The sequence below is a fragment of the Erythrolamprus reginae genome, chromosome Z (assembly GCF_031021105.1).
Source record: "Erythrolamprus reginae isolate rEryReg1 chromosome Z, rEryReg1.hap1, whole genome shotgun sequence".
NCBI lineage: Eukaryota > Metazoa > Chordata > Lepidosauria > Squamata > Dipsadidae > Erythrolamprus > Erythrolamprus reginae.
This window is the reverse complement of record NC_091963.1, coordinates 137,238,599-137,260,764: the sequence shown is the minus strand read 5'-3', so window position 1 is coordinate 137,260,764 and position 22,166 is coordinate 137,238,599. Positions and strand designations below refer to the sequence as shown.

At 42.8% G+C, this 22,166-nt stretch overlaps 2 protein-coding genes across 2 annotated transcripts; both read right to left on the bottom strand.

The window, feature by feature from the left end:
• Positions 1–305: 305 nt before the first annotated feature.
• LOC139154862 (zinc finger protein 70-like) lies at positions 306–9,330 on the bottom strand. Its single transcript, XM_070729892.1, has 2 exons — positions 9,142–9,330; positions 306–2,177 (listed from the first exon to the last, which is right to left on the bottom strand). Exons 1-2 carry the CDS (start codon positions 9,197–9,199, stop codon positions 982–984), a joined length of 1,254 nt encoding a protein of 417 aa, XP_070585993.1. The 5' UTR covers positions 9,200–9,330; the 3' UTR covers positions 306–981.
• A 5,162-nt stretch (positions 9,331–14,492) lies between these two features.
• Positions 14,493–20,633, bottom strand: LOC139154716 (apoptosis-associated speck-like protein containing a CARD). Its single transcript, XM_070729631.1, has 2 exons — positions 20,161–20,633; positions 14,493–17,182 (listed from the first exon to the last, which is right to left on the bottom strand). Exons 1-2 carry the CDS (start codon positions 20,435–20,437, stop codon positions 16,902–16,904), a joined length of 558 nt encoding a protein of 185 aa, XP_070585732.1. The 5' UTR covers positions 20,438–20,633; the 3' UTR covers positions 14,493–16,901.
• Positions 20,634–22,166: the final 1,533 nt, after the last annotated feature.

Genomic DNA, 22,166 nt, shown 5'->3' with positions numbered 1-22,166 from the left:
GTCCTCACTTAATAAGTTTGTTTGAATGACCATTTAAAGTTGCAACAAAGAAGGAACCTATGACTGTTTTTTCACACTTACGACCACCGCACCATTCCGTGTGGTCATGTGATCAAAACTGAGATGCTTGGCAATCGACTCATCATATTTATGACTGTTGCATGGGCTTATGGGGGATCCATGGGGGTTACATGATACCCTTTTGCACCCTTCTGCAAAGCAGTGTCAAGCCGAAGCCAACGTTTTGAGTTGGCCTGCCACAAGTAGAATAGTACTGCTAGTAAATTGGAACTTGGAGTAAGGCCAAGGTTTGGACTCTTGATTTATTTCTCGGTCTTAATTGGGGCCCTGGCACAAAGTCAAAAGTAGCTTCTTTAAACAAGGATAAAGGCAGCACCGTGGAATAGACCACCCAACAACTGTGGCATTCACTAAGGTAGAAATACGGGTAGTCTCGACTCATAACCATAGTGACTGTTTGAAGTTATGGCTTGTGAACGTTTTTTAACAATTACGACCACTGATGAAGCCTCCCCATGATCACGGGGATTGGTAACCTGGTATATATTTAGGACAATTGTAGCATCCCGGGACCCACGTGACCTCTCCCCCCCCCCTTTTTTGCGAACTTCTGACAAGTAAATCAATGGGGAAGCCAGATTCAGTAAACAACCGTGTTACTAACGTAACAACTGCATTTGATTCCCTAATCAATTGTAGCAAGAAAGATCATTAAATGGGGTAAAATTCATTTTAACATCTGTCTTGCTCAGCAACAGAGGTTTTGGGCTCAATCGTGGTTTTACGTCAAGGACTATCCCTCCCTCTGTAAGTTGGAGCACCTCAGAAATTGCTTGAATCGTTCAACGAAAGATGCTATTCTAGGAACCGACCTTATTTGGCAACGATTCTGCCTCTGGCTGGGACCAGTAGCCCTCTGGGACTTAGAGGCCAGCCACTGGGCACTGTGGGGTCTACACCCTAGGAGAGCAGCATATTAACACTGGTCCCCAAGTTAAGGACAGAAACCTGCTCTTCCCCTGGGTGGACGTGGGCCAAGTGACGGGGAAACTGCTGCTTGTATCGGAAAGTTTTCCCACAAGCCGAGCAGGCATAGGGCTTCTCCCCTGTGTGGATTCTCTGGTGTTTGACCAGTTTGGAGTTGACATAGAAGCCCCGGCCACACTGGGGACACTTGTACGGTTTTTCCCCAGTGTGGATCCTCTGGTGCTCGATCAGAGACGAGCTTTGAGAGAAGCACTTCCCGCACTCCTCGCACCGGTAGGGCCGTTCTCCGGTGTGGACGCGGTTGTGCGAGACGAGGTGGGTCTTCTTCTTGAAGCGCTTCCCGCAGAGCGGGCAGGGGAAGGGCTTCTCCCCGGAGTGGGTGCGCTCGTGCTTCAGCAGGTTGGAGCTGAGCGAGAAGCGCTTCCCGCAGAGGGCGCAGCTGTACGGTTTCTCGCCCGAGTGGGTGCGCAAGTGCTTCACCAGGTTGGAGGTGCGGCTGAAGGCCTTCCCGCACTCACGGCAGGGGAAAGGCGTCTCCCCCGTGTGGGTGCGCTGGTGCTCAGTCAGGGCGGAGCTGCGGCTGAAGCCCCGCCCGCATTCGGGGCAGGCGAAGGGCTTCTCGCCCGTGTGGATCCTCTGGTGGCCCATCAGGGTGGAGCTTTGGGAGAACCGTTTTCCGCACACGTTGCACACAAAGGGCCGTTCCCCTGTGTGGATTCTCTGGTGCTCGATGAGCACGGAGCTCTGTGAGAAACACTTCCCACACTCTGTGCAATGGAAGGGCTTGTTCACCACCTTCTGGGGCGTGGAGGGCGGGAGAGGAGGTGGCGGTTCCAGGATCCCTAGGAGGTTGATGAAACCTGGAGGATCCTGGGGAACTTCTTTCGTCCGGCGTCTTCTCACCTGGCTTCTCCACCTCTGGTCTTCTACCTTGGCTTGGTTTTGGCAATCATCAGCTCTTGAGCAGCTATCGGGGACGTCAAGATCTCCCTGCTCTTTCCCACCTGCATTAATGACCCCTCTTGGTCCTCCAACTCTCTCTATGCTCTCCAACATCAATGCACTCTGCTCCAGGGTCTGAGTAGCTTCTGAGTCCTGCTTCTCTAGCCACCCTTCTGGTTCTTGCTTCTCGAAGTCTTCCATCTCAAGGACACTTCCAATCTGAACACCTGCAGAGAATAGGGGTGGGGAAAAAGAGTACAAGTAGTTCCCAACTTGCAACATTCATTTAGCGACACTTTGAAGTTAAAATGACACCGAATAAAGTGATTTACAACTAGTTTTCGGGACCGCCTCCTGCCGCACGAATCCCAGCGACCGGTTAGGTCCCACAGAGTCGGCCTTCTTCGGGTCCCGTCGACTAAACAATGTCATCTGGCGGGACCCAGGGGAAGAGCCTTCTCTGTGGGGGCCCCGACCCTCTGGAACCAGCTCCCTCCTGAGATTAGGATTGCCCCCACCCTCCCTGCCTTTTGTAAACTCCTTAAGACCCACCTCTGCCATCAGGCATGGGGGAACTAAAACATCTCCCCCTTGCCCATGTTGTTTTGCCATTTGATTGATTGACTGTGTGCCTGTTTTTTATATATATTGGGACTGGTTTTATGAATTTATTAATTTTAAATTGTAATTAGATTGGTGGGCATTGGATTTGTTATTATGTACTGTTTTTTATTATTGTTGTGAGCCGCCCCGAGTTTGCGGAGAGGGGCGGCATATAAATCCAATAAATCTAATCTAATCTAATCTAATCTAATCTAGTTTTCACACTTAAATTATTGCAGCAACCCCATGGTCATGCGATCAAAATTCTGACACTAGGCAATTGGCACGTATAGGTAGTCCTCAACTTACAGCCACAGTTGAGCCCAACATTGATGTCGTAAAGTGAGAAATTGGTTAAGTGACTTTTGTAGCATTTTATGATTTTTCTTTGCCACACTTGTTAGATGAATCATTGCAGTTGTTTATTTATTTTTTATTTATTTATTACTTAGATTTGTATGCCGCCCCTCTCCGAAGACTGTTAAATTAGTAATGCTGTTGTTAAGTGAATCTGCTTTCCCCATTGACTTTCCTTGTCGAAAGGTCTCAAATGGAAATCACCTGGCCCCCATAATACTGCAAGTGTCATAAATTTGAGTCGGCAAGCATCAGAATGGAACTCACGTTAATTGTGTAGATGCTGCCATGGTTATAAGTGTGAAAAATGGTAGTCACTTTTTTCCACTGCCATTATAACTTTGAACGTCACTAAACAAACTGTTGTAATTCAAGAGTTTGTATTTAGAGACATAGAAGATTGACGGCAGAAAAAGACCTTGCGGTCCATCTAGTCTGCCCTTATAACTATTTCTTGTATTTTATCTTAGGATGTATATACAATATATTTATCCCAGGCATGTTTAAATTCAGTTACTGTGGATTTACCGACCACAGTACGTTTGTTCCAAGCATCTACTACTCTTTCATTAAGATAATATTTTCTCACATTACTTCTAATTTCCCCCCAACTAACCTCAGATTGTGCCCCCTTGTTCTTGTGTTCACTTTCCTATTGAAAACACTTCCCTCCTGAACCTTATTGAACCCTTTAACATATTTAAATGTTTCGATCATGTCCCCCCTTTCCCTTCTGTCCTACAGACTATACAGATGGAGTTCATTAAGTCTTTCCTGATAAATTTTAGGCTTAAGACCTTCCACCATTTTTGTAGCCCGTCTTTGGACCTGTTCAATTTTGTCAATATCTTTTTGTAGGTGAGGTCTCCAGAACTGAGCACAGGATTCCAAATGTGGTCTCACCAGCGCTCTATATAAGGGGATCATAATCTCCCTCTTCCTGCTTGTTATACCTCTAGCTATGCAGCCAAGCATTCTACTTGCTTTCCCTACCGCCTGACTGCACTGTTCACCCATTTTGAGACTGTCAGAAATCACTACCCCTAAATCCTGCTCCTCTGAAGCTTTTATGTCACTTAAACTGCCCTGGGGTGTGGTGACGTGGCCAGGCACGGGTTGTTGTTGTTGTTGTTGTTCTTGGTGGGTGCCACAGTAGCCCTGAACAGCATGGCAAACCTGCTGCTGGACCAGGAGGAGCATCCTCTGCGGGATGCTAAAATGTAAAATTCCCAGATCAGAATGGGACGGTGCAAATTGTTTACTTTTTCCTAGGGCGGGCGTAACAGAAAATAATTGAGAAGCACTGGCTTAGTGACTGCATGATTCACTTAACAACTGCAGTAATTTTAACAACTGTGACAAAATCCGTCGTAAAATGGGACAAAAACTTCAGTTAACAGTTGCCTTGATGTTATTATGAGCCGAGGTGGTGCACTGGGTAGAGTGCAGTACCGCAGGCCATTAAAGCTGACTGCTAGATCTGCAGGTCAGCGGTTCAAATCTCATCACCGGCTCAAAGTTGACTCAGCCTTCATTTCTTCCGAGGTGGATAAAATGAGGACCCGGATTGTTGGGGCAATAAGCTGGCTTTGTTAAAAGGTGCTATTGCTAACATGTTGTAAGCCGCCCTGAGTCTAAGGAGAAGGGTGGCATAAAAAAATAGAATAGATAGGTAGATAGATAGGTAGATAGATAGATAGATAGATAGATAGATAGATAGATAGATAGATAGATAGATAGATAGATAGATAGATAGATAAATAAAATAAGTTGAGGGCTACCTGCATACAGACATCACTTTCTCCTAACTGGAGCCATTTTTTGCATGGGAAATAATCTCATATCCAGAACAGGTTTCTGTGATGCACATGCTCCTTCGACACTCGCCCAGGGAAGCGTTCCATTCCAATCCTCCACTCCAGTATTCACTGGCCAAAAATCACATGGTTTTCCTCTAAATATGGGGCATATTTGGGAGGCGACCAGGCTGACACCTTTTTCTTTAAGGGGAAAAGAATTCTAGAAGAACCTTCTCAAGGAGGGTGTCACAAGATATGATGGGCTGCACTTTCTAAACACCAGCCGGTATGGCTAGTGGCTCAGATGACTGGGAATTATGGATGTCGTAGCTTCTGTAACAGTGATGGTGAACCTTTTTTTGGTTTGTGTGCCAAAAGGATGTGTATGTATGTGCTAGCATGCATGCAACCACACCCATTTCTTCCCACACACAAGTGCACCCTCTGTGCAGCCCCTGCACATGTGCACAATCCTTCCCATGTTCTATAATACCGTATTTTTCAGAGTACAAGACACACCGTTTTCCTCCCTAAAAGAGGCTGATAATTTGGGTGTGTCTTATACAGTGATACCTCGTCTTATGAACCCCTTGTCATACGAACCTTTCGAGATACGAACCCAGGGTTTAAGATTTTTTTGCCTCTTCTTCCAAACTATGTTCACCTTACAAACCCGCCGCCACCTCCAAACTTCCGTTGCCAGCCGAAGTGCCCGTTTTCACGCTGGTGGGATTCTCCTGAGCTTCCCCTCCATGAGAAACCCCACCTCTGGATTTTGCGATAATGCAGGGGAATCTCAGCAGGGGAATCCCAGCATTGCAAAAACGGGCGCTTCAGCTGGCAACGGAAGTCCGGAGGTGGGGTTTCCCAGTGAGGTAAGCCTCAGCGAAATTTGTGATGCTGCGATTTCGCTGAGGCTTCCCTCGCTGGGAAACTCCACCTCCGGACTTCCCTTACCAGTGGTGCCCGTTTTTGCGATGCTGGGATTCCCCTGCTGGGATTCTCCTGCAGCATCGCAAAAATGCGGTAGTCCGGAGGTGGAGTTTCCCAGCGAGGGAAGCCTCAGGGGAATCCTACCAACGCGAAAACGGGCGCTTCGGCTGGCAAAAGGGCTGAATTTTGGGCTTGCACGCATTAATTGCTTTTCCATTGATTCCTATGGGAATCATTGTTTCATCTTATGAACTTTTCACCTTACGAACCTCGTCCTGGAACCAATTCAGTTCGTAAGACAAGGTATCACTGTACTCTGATCGTAGCTTTTTTCCCAGCCCTAACTATCTTCCCAGCTCTTACCTTGCAGGCTCTTTCACTGTTTCTCTCTGTGAAGAATGTTTTCCAAGCCCTAAGACTTTGCAGGCTTTTTTTCATTGCTCTAACTTGCTCCGAATATGTTTATTTCCAGCCCTAACCAGGTGAAACGATGTTCCCAGCTCTTACCGGCTTACAAGCTCTTTCATTGTTACCCTCTGCAAAGAATGTTTTCCGAACCCTAAGACTTTCCAGGGTTTCTTCCATTGCTCTACTTGTTCCGAATGTTTCTTTCCAGGTGCTAATGATGTTTGCAGCTCTTACTGGCTTGCAAGCTGTTTCATTGTTACTTTCTCTGAATAAAGTTTTTTTAAAGCCCTAACCAGGGGATAAAATAATGTGCTGGCTAAGGACGCTAGCCAGATGAATACCTGGTAAGCAGATTCTTTTCCTTATTTTCCTCCCCAAAAACTAATGTGCGTCTTATACTCCGGTGTGTCTTATACTCCAAAAAATACGGTAACTAGAAGGCCAGCAGTATGTGACATTGTTTTGCCGCACACCTTAGATTAACCAGACTAATTTTCTGGGTGTGCACAATAGAGTGAACCGCTGTTTTCAGGGGTGAGTTCCTCCCAGTTTGGATGTGATTGCCTGAAACGGTAGCGACCCACTGGTGATGTCACAATGGCTTGTTAGGTTGGTACCAGTCTGTGGGCGCTGCCATCTTTTTTTGGGGGGGTGGGGGGAATTTTTACTGAATTTTTAATTGCTTGGAAGTTTTTTCCTCTGCTGCCGCTTGAAAAAGGGCCCTACTGCCAGCCTCCGGTTTTATACCTACCTTTATTCCTTAGCCTGAAGCACAGCTGATCAGCTCCTCAGCTGTGTTTTGGGCTGATTACAGCTACTGAGCATGCACAGAAGCAGAATTGCACAAGGGGACACGTGCAGGTGAGCGTAGTGTGTGCGCAAACATGAAACATCACAGTGCAAACTAGCGGCAAAGGTAAGTGGGATCCACTCCTGACTGTCTTGTATGCAAAGCTGATATGTCATACACCCGATTGTGACTTAGTGCATCATTCTGTCATAAGCTACAACATTCAACACATCTGTGGCTGAAGTGGCCTTAAGATGTTGACTGGGCTGGTTGAAAGAGAATACAAGATGAGCACTCAGCCTTTAGAATTTAATTTATGGGGCTTTGAAAAGAACCCTTTAATTTAATTAATTTAATTCAATTTATTAAATTTATAAGCCGCCCAACTCCTTACGGACTCTGGGCGGTGTACAGCAGATAAAAGCAATATAAAAAATAGATAAAACCCCCTAAAATAAAATATTCATTACTTCTAGGGCAGAGCTGGATGATAATGCTCAACAGCTCCAGGCCTGCCGGCAGAGCCAGGTCTTTACAGCTTTCCAGAAGGCCAGGAGGATGGGGGCGGTACAGATTGCCGGGGGACAGCTGGTTCCAGAGAACCAGAGCCATCACAAAGAAGGTCCTCCCCTGCGGTCCCACCAATCAGCATTGTTTGGCTGATGGGACCTGGAGAAGGCCAACCCTGTGGACCCTGATCGATCACAGGGAAGTATAGAAATTAAACAAGCAGATGCTAAGAACCAATCCCAATCTTAAATCTTTTTAGCACAGTGCAACAAACAGGGATAGGTTTCAAAAGAGGAAACAGAAAAAATTGCAAATTTTGAAGAAATTGCATATTTACCATTCCTGGCATGCTACAGTCTTAGGCAACTAAACAATTTACTAAATGTTTTCCTGTATTTAACTTTTCTAACCAAAGGCAACAGGCAGCAAATTAATTTATATATTATATATTTTTAATTTATGCCCCCTGTGTAGGGTTAGAATTTTTTCTTCCTGATGTCTCTAATACAGTGATTTTCAACCTTTTTTGAGCCCCGGCACATTTTTTACATTTGCGAAACCCTGGGGCACATTGAGTGGGGGGTGGGGGGCTAAAAAAAGTTTGGACAAAAAAATTCTCTCTCTCTCTCTTCCTCCCCTTCACTCTATTTCTTTCTCCCTTCCTCTTTCTCTCCCTTCCTTCCTCTTTCTTTCTCTCTCTCTCCATCCCTCTTTCTTTCTCTTCCTTCCTCTCTTTTTTGCTCTCTTTCTCTCTCCCTCCCTCCCTCTATGTCTTTCTCTCTCTCTCCTTCCCTCCCTCTCTTTTTCTCTCTCTCTTGCTTTCTTTCTCTCTGTCTCTCTCTTTCTTTCTCTTGTTTTTTCTCTCTCTCTTGCTTTCTTTCTCTCTCTCTTGTTCTCTTTCTCTCTCTCTCTCTCTTTCTCTCTCTTGCTTTCTTTCTCTTTCTCTCTTGCTTTCTTTCTCTCTTGCTTTCTCTCTCTCTTGCTTTCTTTCTCTCTGAGCTTCGCGGCACACCTGACCATGTCTCGCGGCACACTAGTGTGCCACGGCACACTGGTTGAAAAACACTGCTCTAATAGAAGAAAAATAGCAGAAAGAAAAATTCTAACCCTACACAGAGGGCATAAATTAAAAATATATAATATATAAATTAATCTGCTGCCTGTCACCTTTGTTGAAAACACTTCTGTTTTAAAACTTCCCTCCCATCTCCACTGTTTTATTTTCTCATTTCTCAATGCCCCCCCCATACCTTGCTATCAATTATAGAGCTTAAAACCTATTTTTCAAAAATGACTACAGAGACGCCTATTATTCTGACTTCCACTTTCCTGCATCCAGTTTTCAAGCTGCACATAAACCAGTCGCAAGAAGAGTCCCAAATAACAAAAACAAAAAACATTTAAAAACTTGCATAATTGGAATACTAAATTTAAAATTAAAATTAATACTAAATACTAAAGGGACGTGCATAAGCGCGTGCATAAGCGCACCGTTGTGCCTATCGTCCCTATCCTACCGTTCTATTGTCTTTTACCATTACTTTTTATCACTACTTTTCTGTTTTATTTATACAAATTACCATCCTATAATTTTTTGACAAATGTATAAGAAAATAAATAAAATAATAATTGCACCAGCTTGGTCCGTGGCTTTTGCCTTGCATAGACTAGGAAGGAGCTCTTTAAAAACAGTTATAATGTCGTCTTAAAAGAAATTAGCAGCTTCTGGCGTTTTTCCTCCGCTCCGCTTCCAATGGCTTCAGGCTCATTAAATGAGACATTTATTCTTACCTTTGTCTCTGGATTCCTCCCTTTTTTCCTCCGTCCCTCCTAAGTGCTCCCCTTCCATCTCAAGGCCGCCCTCGAACCCCTAGAAAAACGGATTTTGCGAGATACTCGCACTTTTGCTTTTCGTATCCTAAGGCACAATTAAGAGCCGTTGCAAAACACCCAGACAGTTATCACAATCCTGCAGCTTGCAAATCGCTAATGCTTGCAGAAGGATAAGAGGGAACCCAGTGATGACGTCATATCCTTGAAGGTTCACATGATGCAGAGGGGAATTTAAGAGGGGCGGGAGGGAGAATCTTGGGGGCGGTTGCTAGGAAACCAGAGGAAACACCCAAGATAAGGACCTAAGATTTGGGAGGGGGGGGGGTTGGATGAGGACTTTGCTTTGAATACATTAGGAAGGATGAGAACAGATCCCACCCCCTTTCTTTCTTTCTTTCTTTCTTTCTTTCTTTCTTTCTTTCTTTCTTTCTTTTTCCTTCTCTTTTCATACTGGCAGAAATTCAACAGGAGAAGAATTTACATGGCACAGCTTCGTGGAGGAATCTGCCTACCTCCATATCTTGCTTGTTTTTGCAGCTGTCAAACAAAAAAAAGTGCCCAAAATTAAATGTGCCTTCTTTAGAACATGGGGGAAAAATGAGAGTCTGCAGAATCTTAATAAAGTTTTGGAGACTTTTAATTTGTGTCTTGCTTGAGTAGAGGATTGAACCAAAATCTCAGCAAACCCAGGGCACAGAAGGAAGAATGGTACCAATAGAGAAGAATATTGATAGCTCAGGGTTGTTTTTATTTAGTGTCCTATGACTATCACGGTGTTTATTTATTTATGTATTTCTTCAATTTTTATGCCGCCCTTCTGCTTAGACTCAGGGCGGCTTACAACATGTTAGCAATAGCACTTTTTTAACAGAGCTATGCTATTGCCCCCACAATAGTGTTGTATCTTATGATTTATGATGATTGTAGTTTATGATTATGATAATGATTTATGATGTGTTGCTTTTATGTACACTGAGAATTTTTGCACCAGAGAATTTTTGCACCTTGCCTTGTGTGTCCAATCACATTTGGCTAATAAAAATATTCTACTCTATTCTATTCTATTCTACTCTATTCTACTCTACTCTACTCTACTTTACCCCTATTCTGTTCTATTCTACTTCAATTTTATTCTATAATTCTATAATTCCATTCTACTCTTTCTTTGGTGCTCTCTGAGCTTGGTTGTTTTGTTGCAGACATTTCATTGCCCAAACTAGATAACACCTTGGTAGCACTGATGATATGACCTAGTTTGGAATATTTTATTTAATTATTTATTTTGTACAATACACAATGAGGGTTTTAGTGGGTATATATATATATATATATACACACACATAGAAAAATACATGATAAAGGTTATAGAGGAGATACTCATAGTAAAATATATCTAAGAAAGAATAGAAAAGAAGATATAGTAATAGAACATATCAATGAAAGAATAGAAGAAGAGATATAGGGATAGAAGAAAGGTATAGGAGATATAGGACAGGGGACGGAAGGCACTCTAGTGCACTTGTACTCACCCCTTATTGACCTCTTAGGAATCTGGAGAGGTCAACCGTAGATAATCTAAGGGTAAAGTGTTGGGGGTTTGGGGATGACACTATGGAGTCCGGTAATGAGTTCCACGCTTCGACAACTCGGTTACTGAAGTCATATTTTTTACAGTCAAGTTTGGAGCGCTTAATATTAAGTTTAAATCTGTTGTGTGCTCTTGTGTTGTTGTGGTTGAAGCTGAAGCTGAAGCTGAAGTAGTCGCCGACAGGCAGGACGTTGCAGCATATGATCTTGTGGGCAATACTTAGATCTTGTTTAAGGCGTCTAAGTTCTAAGCTTTCTAGGCCCAGGATTAAAAGTCTAGTCTCGTAGGGTATTCTATTTCGAGTGGAGGAGTGAAGGGCTCTTCTGGTGAAGCATCTTTGGACATTTTCAAGGGTGTTAATGTCTGAGATGCGATATGGGTTCCAAACAGATGAGCTTTATTCGAGGATGGGTCTGGCAAAAGGTTTGTAAGCTCTGGTAAGTAGTGTGAGATTGCCAGAGCAGAAACTATGTAGGATTAGGTTTACAACTCTTGAAGCCTTCTTGGCTATATTGTTGCAGTGGGCTTTGGCACTTAGATCATTTGATATTAGTATACCAAGGTCTTTAACCGAGTGGGGATTATCTGTGACAATTTGATTATTCAGTTCTTATTTGGAGTTCAGATTCTTCTTCCCAATGTGTAGGACAGAGCATTTGCTAGTTGAGATTTGGAGTTGCCATTTGTTAGACCACTCAGAAACCGCGTCAAGGTCTTTTTGGAGAGTAGTTGTGTTATCGGTGGTGTTGAAGAGTTTTACATCATCGGTGAAGAGGACACAGTTGCTTGTGATGTAATCGCAAATGTCATTGATGTATAGAGAATGAAGAGCTTTATACAATTTCACTAAAGCTGAAGGCAGGATAAGATAGGATATATATAAGAAATATCATCTAATAAACATTTTAGTAATGATTTAACACCATTGTTCTATTGGTTTCTAGCCATCTCTATTCCTGAACCTTGGCTAGTGAGTTCTCCAGGAATTATCTAATTTACAATCTATATGCTCCAGGCCATCCCTAGCTTGTAACTGTGGTGTGCAGGATGTCAAACTTTTAGTACTACAGTATTATCAGTCTTTTTAATCATCCAGAGTTACGTACAAGTTTTACTCATGCATATTCTCTGCGAATAAGCTTTCTTTGTTCTTGTCACACGTAGGCTCCACAATTATGGGCTTCCTGATTTTCTTTCAAGTGTATGCCCATTGTTTCAAGCCGGTGCAAAAGTTAGTGATAAATCAACAGCTTGCCACATAGAAGGCCTGGTATTTATAGGGACTTGGGAGGGGTGATTTCATGAGGCAGCAGATGCAGCCACAAAGCATTCTTTCGAGAAGTTCAAGGCCATCATGTGTCTACCACCTGGGCGGAAGCAGAAGGAGGAGTTGCCACGCTGGCACAACCTGTGTGGGCAACGTGACAAGTTTGTAGGTAGAGGGCAAGGCATGTGAACTTTTAATTGGGTGGGAAGCTCAGATTTGGGTTCATTGATAGATATGTCAGAATGGCTCTGGAAATAAATTGGAACTTTGAGGAATACTTTTGAGTTCGACTCTGGTTTAAATTTGGTTGCTACCTGGAACCTTGACAATAGCCACGCTCTGTTTTAGCAGAAAGTCCATCATTAGCTCCATGACATGGCTTCAGCTCTCTGAACCAATGAAAGACCTTCGTGCAGATGTTAAATAACAGGGATGAGAGCCTCAATCTCGAAGCATTTTGCAAATCATTCCTTTCCTCCCCTCCCCTCCTTACTTCCTTTCAGCTCCATTTTCGCTACCCCCACTGCGTCCCCCCCCCATGTGGGCAACAGCCCATGACTGGAGGTCAGTTCCAGGGAGGATGAGCTCATTCCTGGCACATCAGTACATAGGTTAATGAATGACTCGGAACAGCTGGCTGAAAGAAAGGGGTTCAGCTGGGGACAGCTTGCAGGGGCTTTTGATGAAAAGGAGGAAGAGGAGCTGCCTCCTCTGATGGATACGAGAGCACACAGGATACACAATAAAAGATGACAGCAATGGAGATCTGCCACATTACCTGGGAGAAGGTCCCACCCATCTTTGATAGGCTGCACTGGAAAGCTATTTATCACAACAGGCAGAAGGAAGCATTGCTGGGAACAATGTGTTTAGCTTCTGGCTGTGCGTGTTAGTTCCAGGTGCTTCCTGTTGGACTTTGGAGACTCTGAATTTCTCTTGCCAAAGTGAGCTCTTGTATTTCAGTTTGGCCTGGTGGATTTAAACCTGTTTGGTGGGTTTATTTGTTGAAGCGACTTTCCATTATGGACAACTGGCTATTGCAGAGGTCTTCCAACTTGGCAATTTTAAGACTTGTGGACTTGAAGTCCACAAGTCTTGAAATTGGCACGTTGGAAGACCTCTGGGTCACTGCCTTGTGGATTAACCTTGGCCTGCTTGTGGCTGGATTTATTTGGGATAGGTCTGACTGACGCTGGGTGAAGGGAATTTATAACCTATAAAGCCCTACCCGGCTTAGGACCAGTCTATTTACAAGACTGTCTCTTGTCATATCCATCATACCATTCTACCTCTCACGTTGATTGCAGCTATCCTCTCAGAGCCCAACTAGATCACAAGTTGGCCTCCTCCAGGTCCCATCGACTAAACAATGTGGGTTGATGGGCCCGCTGGGGAGGGCCTTCTCTGTGGCTGCCCTGGCATTATAGAACCATTCCCCCCACCTCCGATATTGGTACTGTTCCCACACTACTGTCTTTCAAGAAAGCCGTGAAGACCTGGCTTTGCCAGCAAGCCTGGGGACCGTGAATGTAGCACCTCATCACCACACTTCCCTCTAAGGTGTGCGGCTGCGCAGCTGTGCACCCAACAATGAACTGCCATGCAGCATTTTCCAACCCTGAACAGTGGAGCCAGGTGCCGTTTCTCACCAGCAGTGCCCAATCCGCTCCTCCCAAGACCGGCTTCCCCGCCGCAGTGCCCACTTGCCCGTCCACCTTGCAGAATCTGTGGTTGGGATGGGAATGAGGATCCAGTGACCGGCTAACTCCAGAAACCTGTAAGATAATACCTGCTCCTCATATTGACAGTTGTATCCAGACCTTGTGTGTTCCCCCTCTGGCCTCCATCACGATTGATTGATCGATCGATCTATTGATCTTCTCCCGGTCTCCTGTCTCCACTCCCACATCTCCTTCTTTCCTCCCCCGTGTATTTCTATCTGTGCCGAGGTGTAATACAAATTTGGGCATGTGGTTTGAAGAAACTTAATAGATCTGGCCCTGGGGTATTTTTATGTGGGCTTCAAAGGAGGCTAATTTGTACTGCAAAATAGACCTTTGCTGAAAGGTTGCCTGTTGGAACTTCCTCTAAGGATAGACTCTGAGGTGCCAAGAAGCACTTTGTACAGGGGGAAAGCTGGGGGAGGATGCAAGGAGAGAGAACATTTTGATAATGCAGATGCTTTTATTGAACTCCATTGTCCGTGGGGTTGTGAGCAAGTTCAAAGAAGGTGAATCTGAGTTTATCAGGGATCCCTAAACTTGACAACTTTAAGGCTTGTGGACTCCAACTCCCAGAATTCTGGCTGGAGAATTCTGGGAGTTGAAGTCCACAAGCCTTAAAGTTGCCAAGTTTGAAGACCTCTGGTTTTGTCAGATTTTGTAGATAAATTATAGCCCGTGTGAGCTATAATAAATCAAATCTGGAGGCGATGGAGTAAGTTACAGAAACGGCTTTCAAACGAAGTTACTTTTATTAAGAAAATAACAAAAGTAGCTATGCCTGATCCCAGGCAATTTCTATGTGTCTTACATTGTTGAAGACTTAGAAAAAGATGGATTCTTCCCAAGAAGAAAGGAAGTGATGCTGGCAGTCCAGGCAGGATTTTACATCATAATGGGTGGAGCTAAACTAACATAAACAGAGTTAACTATTTAATTACTGAATGTCTCTGGGGCTGGCAATACACAGCATGACAGGTTTAGATCTCATTTTTTAAAAATCCATGAATTCCATTGATAGTGTATGGAGATTCTCAACCCTCCAGGTCATGGTTGTCTCAAAAGTGCTTTTCAAAAGGCAACTGGACTCCCCCCCGCCCTTAATGAAGAGGTTTCCCTTCTCATCCAAGAAGCTTCTTCAGTTCTGACTTTTTTTTCCAGTTCAAAACTGAAGAAGCTGCTTTGATGAGAAGGGAAATGCTTTCAAAGAAAAACACCAAGTCAACTTGTCTTTTGAAAAGCAACTTTTTATAATATTTGGGATAAGATTTATCTATAGCTAAATAAAAAATAAAAAAACAACTAAATGACTTGAAAGCAAAGTAAATGTACAAAAATAACTTATTCTTCTATAACTGTCATTATTAACGGTTAAATTTTGTAAAAACAAAAAATTATTCTTTTCATTCTAACTATTGTGTTAATTTTGCAAATTTTAGTAGATTCCTTTTCTGTATTAGAAAGACTTCTACAACGAGCGGGGTAATTGCTGCCCCAGTATATGTTAAATGTGTGTCTGTCCTGTTTGTCTTTTTATGATATAAAATAAAAATATTTTTTTTAAAAATGAAAAGCAACTTTGGGACACTGCTAGTGTGTAGAATGCAGGAGGAGTCCGCTCAAAAATAACTCATTTGAATCCAATAGAACTCACTTCCTCCAGTTGGATTGTAGCTTGGGTGCCCTTAAGGCAGCTATTTCTTTTGACCCTTCTAAACAGGGCAGGTTCTTTTCTCTGCCAGAAAAGATGAAGCTGTAATGCATAAGGTACCTAGACAATGTGGATCCTTCCTTTTTCACATACATTGAATAAAAATAATGCTAAGTCTTGGGTGACGTCTGTGAAAAAATTCAGGTGTTCAGGAATAAAAATGTGCCACTCAGAGACTATATTTTTGCGCCCACACCGAAAAAAAATTAGAGGGAACATTACTTCACGGATGAAGTGTAACTGATTTTGTATATATGTATGTTTAATTGGACAGTTCATTAGGGTCTAGGTTTTACTGTCCTTATTAACTAATATTTGACTTGTTTATTGTATGTACTGTTTACTGTTGTAAGCCGCCCTGAGTTCCATTGAAATTGGGTGGCACAGAAGTCAAATTAAATTAAATTAAATTAAATTAAATTGCTGGAGAACATTAACAAACACTCTAATCTAAACATACTTTTTTCCCCAGAGTATAAGATGCACCTTAGTTTGGGGGGAGGAAAATAGGGAAAAGAATCTGCTTACCAGGTATTCATCTGGCTGGCTTCCTTAGCCAGTACTGTACATTATTTTATCCCCTAGGTAGGGCTTTAAAAAAAACTTTATTCAGAGAGAGTAACAATGAAAGAGCTTGCAAGCCAGTAAGAGCTGAGAACATCATTAGCACCTGGAAAGAAACATTCAGAGCAAGTAGAACAATGAAAAAACCCCTGCAAAATCTTGGGGCTTGGAAAACATTCTTTGCAGGGAGTAACAATGAAAGAGCTTGCAAGCTGGTAAGAGCTGGGAACATTGTTAGCACCTGGTTAAGTTGGAAATAAACTTTTTTGGAACAAATTAGAGCAGTGGAAAGAAAAAAAACCCTGGAAAGTCTCAGGGCTTGAAAAACATTCTTTGCAGAGAGTAACAATGAAAAAGCTTGCAAGCCGGTAAGAGCTGGGAACATGATTAGCACCTGGTTAGGGCTGGAAAGAAATATTCAGAGCAAGTAGAGAATGAAAAACCCCCCTACAAAGACGGGGTTTGGAAAACATTCTTTGCAGAGAGTAACAATGAAAAAGCTTGCAAGCCAGTAAGAGCTGGGAACATTGCTAGCACCTGGTTAGGGCTGGAAAGAAACTTATTTGGAGCAAGTTAGAGCAATGAAAAAAAATCCTGCAAAGTCTTAGGGCTTGGGAAACATTCTTTGCAGAGATTAACAATGAAAGAGCCTGCAAAGTAAGAGCTGAGAAGATTGTTAGCAGCTAGTTAGGCCTGGAAAAAAACCCTAAATTCAGAGTATAAGACGCACCCAAATTATCAGCCTCTTTTAGGGAGGAAAAGGGTGCATCTAATACTCTGAAAAATACAGTACATGAATGTGTGTGTGAGTGGGGCAGCACAAAATGATTTAAGGCGGACAATTTTCCCCCCATCTTCCTTGTTGCTTCATCTCTCTTCTAGGTCTCTGATGAGAAAGGGATGTATGGCCTCCAGTGCATTGTACAGTTGATCTTTGCACAGGCGGTTCCAGCCAGGAACTAACTTATAAAGCTCTCGCATTTTCGCCTGATTAGTTTCCTGTGAGCAAATTTTTTGGTATTGTTCTTCATTAAGGATGGAACCATGCAGTTTATCCAACACCTGTTCTACTGTGGCCGTTCGCTGGATCAGCTGCTCCCGGAACCGGTCGATGAAATGCTGCTGAGGAGAACTAGATGGCTGATTCCCTGTCAAGAAACGACAAGAAGAGAAGAACTCTGTACAATGCTCACAGGATAGTCTTAGACGAGCTGCAAACTCCTTCCCTTTGCCTCGAAGCTAGTATTCATCCTCAGCAGCTTTCAGATATGTGATCAACTACTCCCAGAATTCTTAGTGAAGAGCATTCCGGCTATGGCATTTGGGATGTTGAAGTCCACACATGTGGAACAGTAGTGGGTTCTAAAACCCTTTGCTAGCAGTTTGTATGCAAGCTTGTTTACTACCGGTTTACTACCGGTTTACTACCAGTTTATTACCAGTTTACTACCGGGTTGTATGCCTGCTTATTCTTGCACATGGTTCTGAATATGCACAGAAGCATCCCAGGTGGGTGGGTGGAGCCTTCTACCCAGGCGGGGGTTCCTACCTAGGTGGGGTCATCCCAGGAGGGTGGGTGGAGCCTCCCACCCAGGCGGGGGTTCCTACCCAGGTGGGGTCATCCCAGGTGGGTGGGCGGAGCCGCCTACCCAGGCGGGGGTTCCTACTTACCGCTGCTACCTGTGCGATGTGCACGCATTGGTGGGTAGAGGATGCGCGCAAGAGAGAGATTTCAGGGGGGGGTTTGCTTTCACGCATGCGGAAATCTCTGAAATCTCACATACCTGCACATCCACTCAAACGATTTTGCTTCCTACACATGCGCACAAGCAAAATATGACCGGGACCTGTCCTCCCATCGACCTGCCAATCACCCGGAGCTGTGTGTGCATTGCTGGTTTTACTACCAGTGTGCAGCATGGCCCATACTGGTTAGCAACTCAATACTACTGGTGCTACCGGTTCTTAGAATCAGTACGAACGTGGAGCAACCCATTGATCTGGAAGTTGCATTAGTTGAGAAATACTGCTCAATAGGAAGAGCAAGTCCTAACAACATTTTAGGTCTTTCCCAAATCCTAGAATTTGGGGAATACATTCTAACACTTCAAGTAGCATAAAACAAACACCTTCAGTGTATGTACCAACACAGAGGAAGTGTTTTAAAGGAAGTGGCAAACAGAAGTCACTGAAATGAGAAACAAGATGCGCAGAAATCAGCATCCTGGTTCATGTTGGCTGATTGCTTAAGTTTGATTTCTTGCCTATGGAAGCACATCTGAATTGTTCTGCCTTGGCCAACTTATGTTATATGGAAAATAGTTTAGGAGAAAAAACCCAGATATTCCTACCTAAGCATGCCAGCTCTTAGAAACATAGAGTGACGGCAGAAAAAGACCTCATGATCCATCTAGTCTGCCCTTAGACTGTTTCTTGTATTTTATCTTAGGATGGATATATGCTTGTCCCAGGCATGTTTAAATTCAGTTACTGTGGATTTACAAACCATGTCTGCTGGACGTTTGTTCCAAGCATCTACTACTCTTTCAGTAAAATAACATTTTGTCATGTTGCTTCTAATCTTTTCCCCAACTAACCTCAAATTGTGCCCCCTTGTTCTTGTGTTCACTTTCCTATTAAAACACCTCTCCTAAACAGTATTTAACCCTTTAACGTATTTAAATGTTTCGATCATGTCCCCCCTTTCCCTTCTGTCCTCCAGACTATACAGATTGAGTTCATGAAGTCTTTCCTGATTAGTTTTATGCTTAAGAATCCTTCCACCATTTTTGTAGCCCGTCTTTGGACCCATTCAATTGTGTCAATATCTTTTTGTAGGTGAGGTCTCCAGAACTGAACACAATACAGTATTCCAAATGTGGTCTCACCAGCGCTCTATACAGCGGGATCACAATCTCCCTCTTCCTGCTTGTTATACCTGTAGCTATACAGCCAAGCATTCTACTGGCTTTTGTCTCCTGCTATAGCTGACAAATACAGCAGTAAATCTTTTTTTTTTTTTTAAGGAAAAGAAATTTCTCATTTTAAAATATTGTACGTGGAATTTCTTAAGTTTCTAGGAAATCAAACTACCTTTCACAAGACTATTGTATCAGTTATTTATCAATGGGCGATAGCAAGCACAGAGAATACATATATAGTTGTTCATTAAGACTATTCTGTTCAGGCAGTGCATAGACTGCGCATGAGTAAGACTTAACATGGATGCCATTCCAAGAAAAAGCATCTTTCTGACAATTGGACTACAAGTGTCAGAAAAGCTTTTTGTTTTAAAATGCGTTTAAAATCCCAAATGCCACAGACAGAGAGGCCAGCACCAAGAATTCTGTGAATTTTTTCTGAAGCAATTTTACAGCAATTTTACAAAATTTTACAGGCATCTTTTCCAAAAGGAGAATAGATTAATTTTTAAAAAAAACAAAGCCAGATAAAGTTCTATGGTTCATAAATAGAAACAATGTCATAAGTAAAAATAAAAAGGTGAGGCTTTACAAGGAAGTATTTTAAAAAAGAATTTGTTTTTCAAATGTGTTAGGAAATGATTTGCGTCATGCTAGATAAGTTAATGACAAATGTCTGTACTGTGTAAGAACTGCAGAAAATAGCAAGGCCCCTAAACATCCAAGGAAGAATATTATAAAATATGTGAGAATAAGAAAGGGAGCCCACGAACTTAAAGAAGGGTAAGCAGAAACCATGGTGGTTTTAAAGCAATTTTAGGAAAAAACACCTTGCTGTGCATTTCTTTTTTACACGGCTTTTTGAACACCTATAATTTTAATGTTTTCTATAGAAATAGAAGAAAGAGAGCAGGACTTAAAAAATAAAACAAAACTAAGGCGCCAAAGGAAAAATACGCCTGATTCATAGGTTTTCTCGTTTCACGTTTGGATCAACTTTGCCAGAAATAGTTTTCAAATGGTGATTTCGAAAGACTTGGCGCTTTGGTTTGCAACAAGAATGGCCACGGGACAAGTTTCTGCAAATTACTTCTCTGCTGCCAACCCGGAACAGTTGGCCGCCTTGTCGATCTGGATCAAGCGAGGCGTTTCGATCGCCCCCAATTTCTCCCTCCTTCAATTTCTCCCCTCCCACCCATCCTTACCGATTCCACAGAGAGTCACCAGGTTTTCGGCTTGACACTTGCAGTTGCAGCGTCTTAGTACCGCGGCTGTCACTTCCACGGCGTAATCCTTGGGGTAAAAGTTGAGCAGGAGTTCGCTCAAATCCGTCGCGTCCGCGTTCTTCAGCCGCCTTTGGGGGATATTGTCGTAGATCGGTTTAACCGGGAATTCGTGGAGCTTCGCTTTGAAGTTTCGGAGCTGGTCCTCGGTCAAGTCCTCCAGCGTCTCCTCCAGGCTCTGAGCGATAGATTTGGGCATATTCGCGCCTCTCCGGGATCAGCACCAAACCCACGAGTCGTTCGGAGAGTGGGTGGGAACCGTTTCGGTTTCGCTCCCATTCGAGTCTTCCTGATGTGACCTCCGGAAAAAGGAAATGCAGATTTATTGTATAGCTAAAAAGGGATGGTTCCCAATTTGGGACGAGCATCCTTTGAATTGTGTGGAAGTGGGAATGGGTTTCTAGAGGGGAAACAAATTTATAGACTGCAGGAACCAGGAACATAATATGTTTGGTTGTACTGAATGAAGGGTTTTGAGTTTTTATAATGTTTTTAGTTAATTAGCTATATTAATTGGATCCGATTGTAATTTGTATATTGATTAATTTGAGCTGCCCCGAGACCACGGAGAGGGGTGGCATACAAATCCAATAAATAAATAAATAAATAAATAAAATAAATGTTGGCTGGCAGGGGCCTGGAGAAGAGCCTTCTCTGTGGTGGCTCCGATCCTTTGGAATCAACACCCCCCAGAGATCCACACTATCTCCACCCTACAGGTCTTCCGGAAAGCCCTTAAAACCTGGCTATTCTGGCAGGCCTGGAATTAGGATTGGCCGTTAGCAATGCTTGGTTTTTGGAATGTTATAGGTTTTATTGCACTGTTGATTTTATCGAATTTAAGGGGCGAGCATGAGTGCACTAATGTGCCTTCCGTCCCCTGTCTAATTGTCTCTCCTATATTTTATATATCTTTTCTCCCATCCATATATCCTTCCTCTACTCTTCATTGATGTATTCTATTCTCATATCTCTTCTTCTATCCCTTCCCTAATATTTACCACTACACGTTTTTATTCTCCTTAACTTTCAATTTGTATTGGACAAAATAAATAAATGAATGAATGAATGAAGGAATAAATAAATAAATAAATATTTTTATTGTTGTTTTCTTTATGACTATTATTAGCCACTGTGAGTCCTTTTTGGAGTGGGTAGCATATCAATCAATCAATCAATCAACAAATATATGTATGTATGTATGTATGTATGTATGTATGTATGTATATATGTATGTATAACATATTTTGCTGATAATGAAAAGGAAGTGAAGTCTGCCCGCAAAGCAGCTTTAAAGTTAAGCTTTAAGACTGGAGGAGAACCGGTGGCCTAGAGGTTAAAGCTACTGCCTTGCAGGTGGACTGCCCAGGTTCAAATCCCAGTCACACACACACACACACACACCTTTAGTGAATGTATTAAACATAACCTAGTTCTTTTTCAGGTTTTTGCAAAACCAATATAAATCGCAGTAAATGCAGGCTAGGTGACTGAAACACAGTCACACCACAAGGTGTGTGGGATGTCAGAACTTGAAACACGACTTGGGGCTCTGTTATAACCAAACAGTTATTAAGTGACTCGTTATAAATACTGTATTATAAATGAAGGACTACCTTTATTACCACAATTTGTTCTTTTTAAAATAAACATTTACACAATAAATCCCAGATAAGTTTCATCTGTGAAATCACAACCAGCTCAATTAGCTGATACAGTATTCCTTTAAATATCTACATTGAACTTTGCTTAGAACATTTGGTTTGCATTGCTAATCTTGCTATAACTTTCATTTATATGTGTATAAATTTTCCGTGTTAAATATTAATCTCTCCTTTTTTTGTGAATAATGCCAGAACGGGCCGATGATTACGCAATTTTCCTACTAAAAATAACTTTCAGATCATTTATCAGGTCATCAAATTTTG

What these genes read in the sequence shown, in the direction of transcription:
- LOC139154862 (XM_070729892.1), bottom strand. Translation starts at nt 9,199, where the DNA reads ATGGAAGGGGAGCACTTAGGAGGGACGGAGGAAAAAAGGGAGGAATCC. An exon ending in GGAGGAATCCAGAGACAAAG is followed by an intron (nt 2,178 to 9,141) that starts GTAAGAATAAAT and finishes TATTCTCTGCAG; the next exon opens with GTGTTCAGATTGGAAGTGTC.
- LOC139154716 (XM_070729631.1), bottom strand. Translation starts at nt 20,437, where the DNA reads ATGCCCAAATCTATCGCTCAGAGCCTGGAGGAGACGCTGGAGGACTTG. An exon ending in GGTGACTCTCTGTGGAATCG is followed by an intron (nt 17,183 to 20,160) that starts GTAAGGATGGGT and finishes GTTTCTTGACAG; the next exon opens with GGAATCAGCCATCTAGTTCT.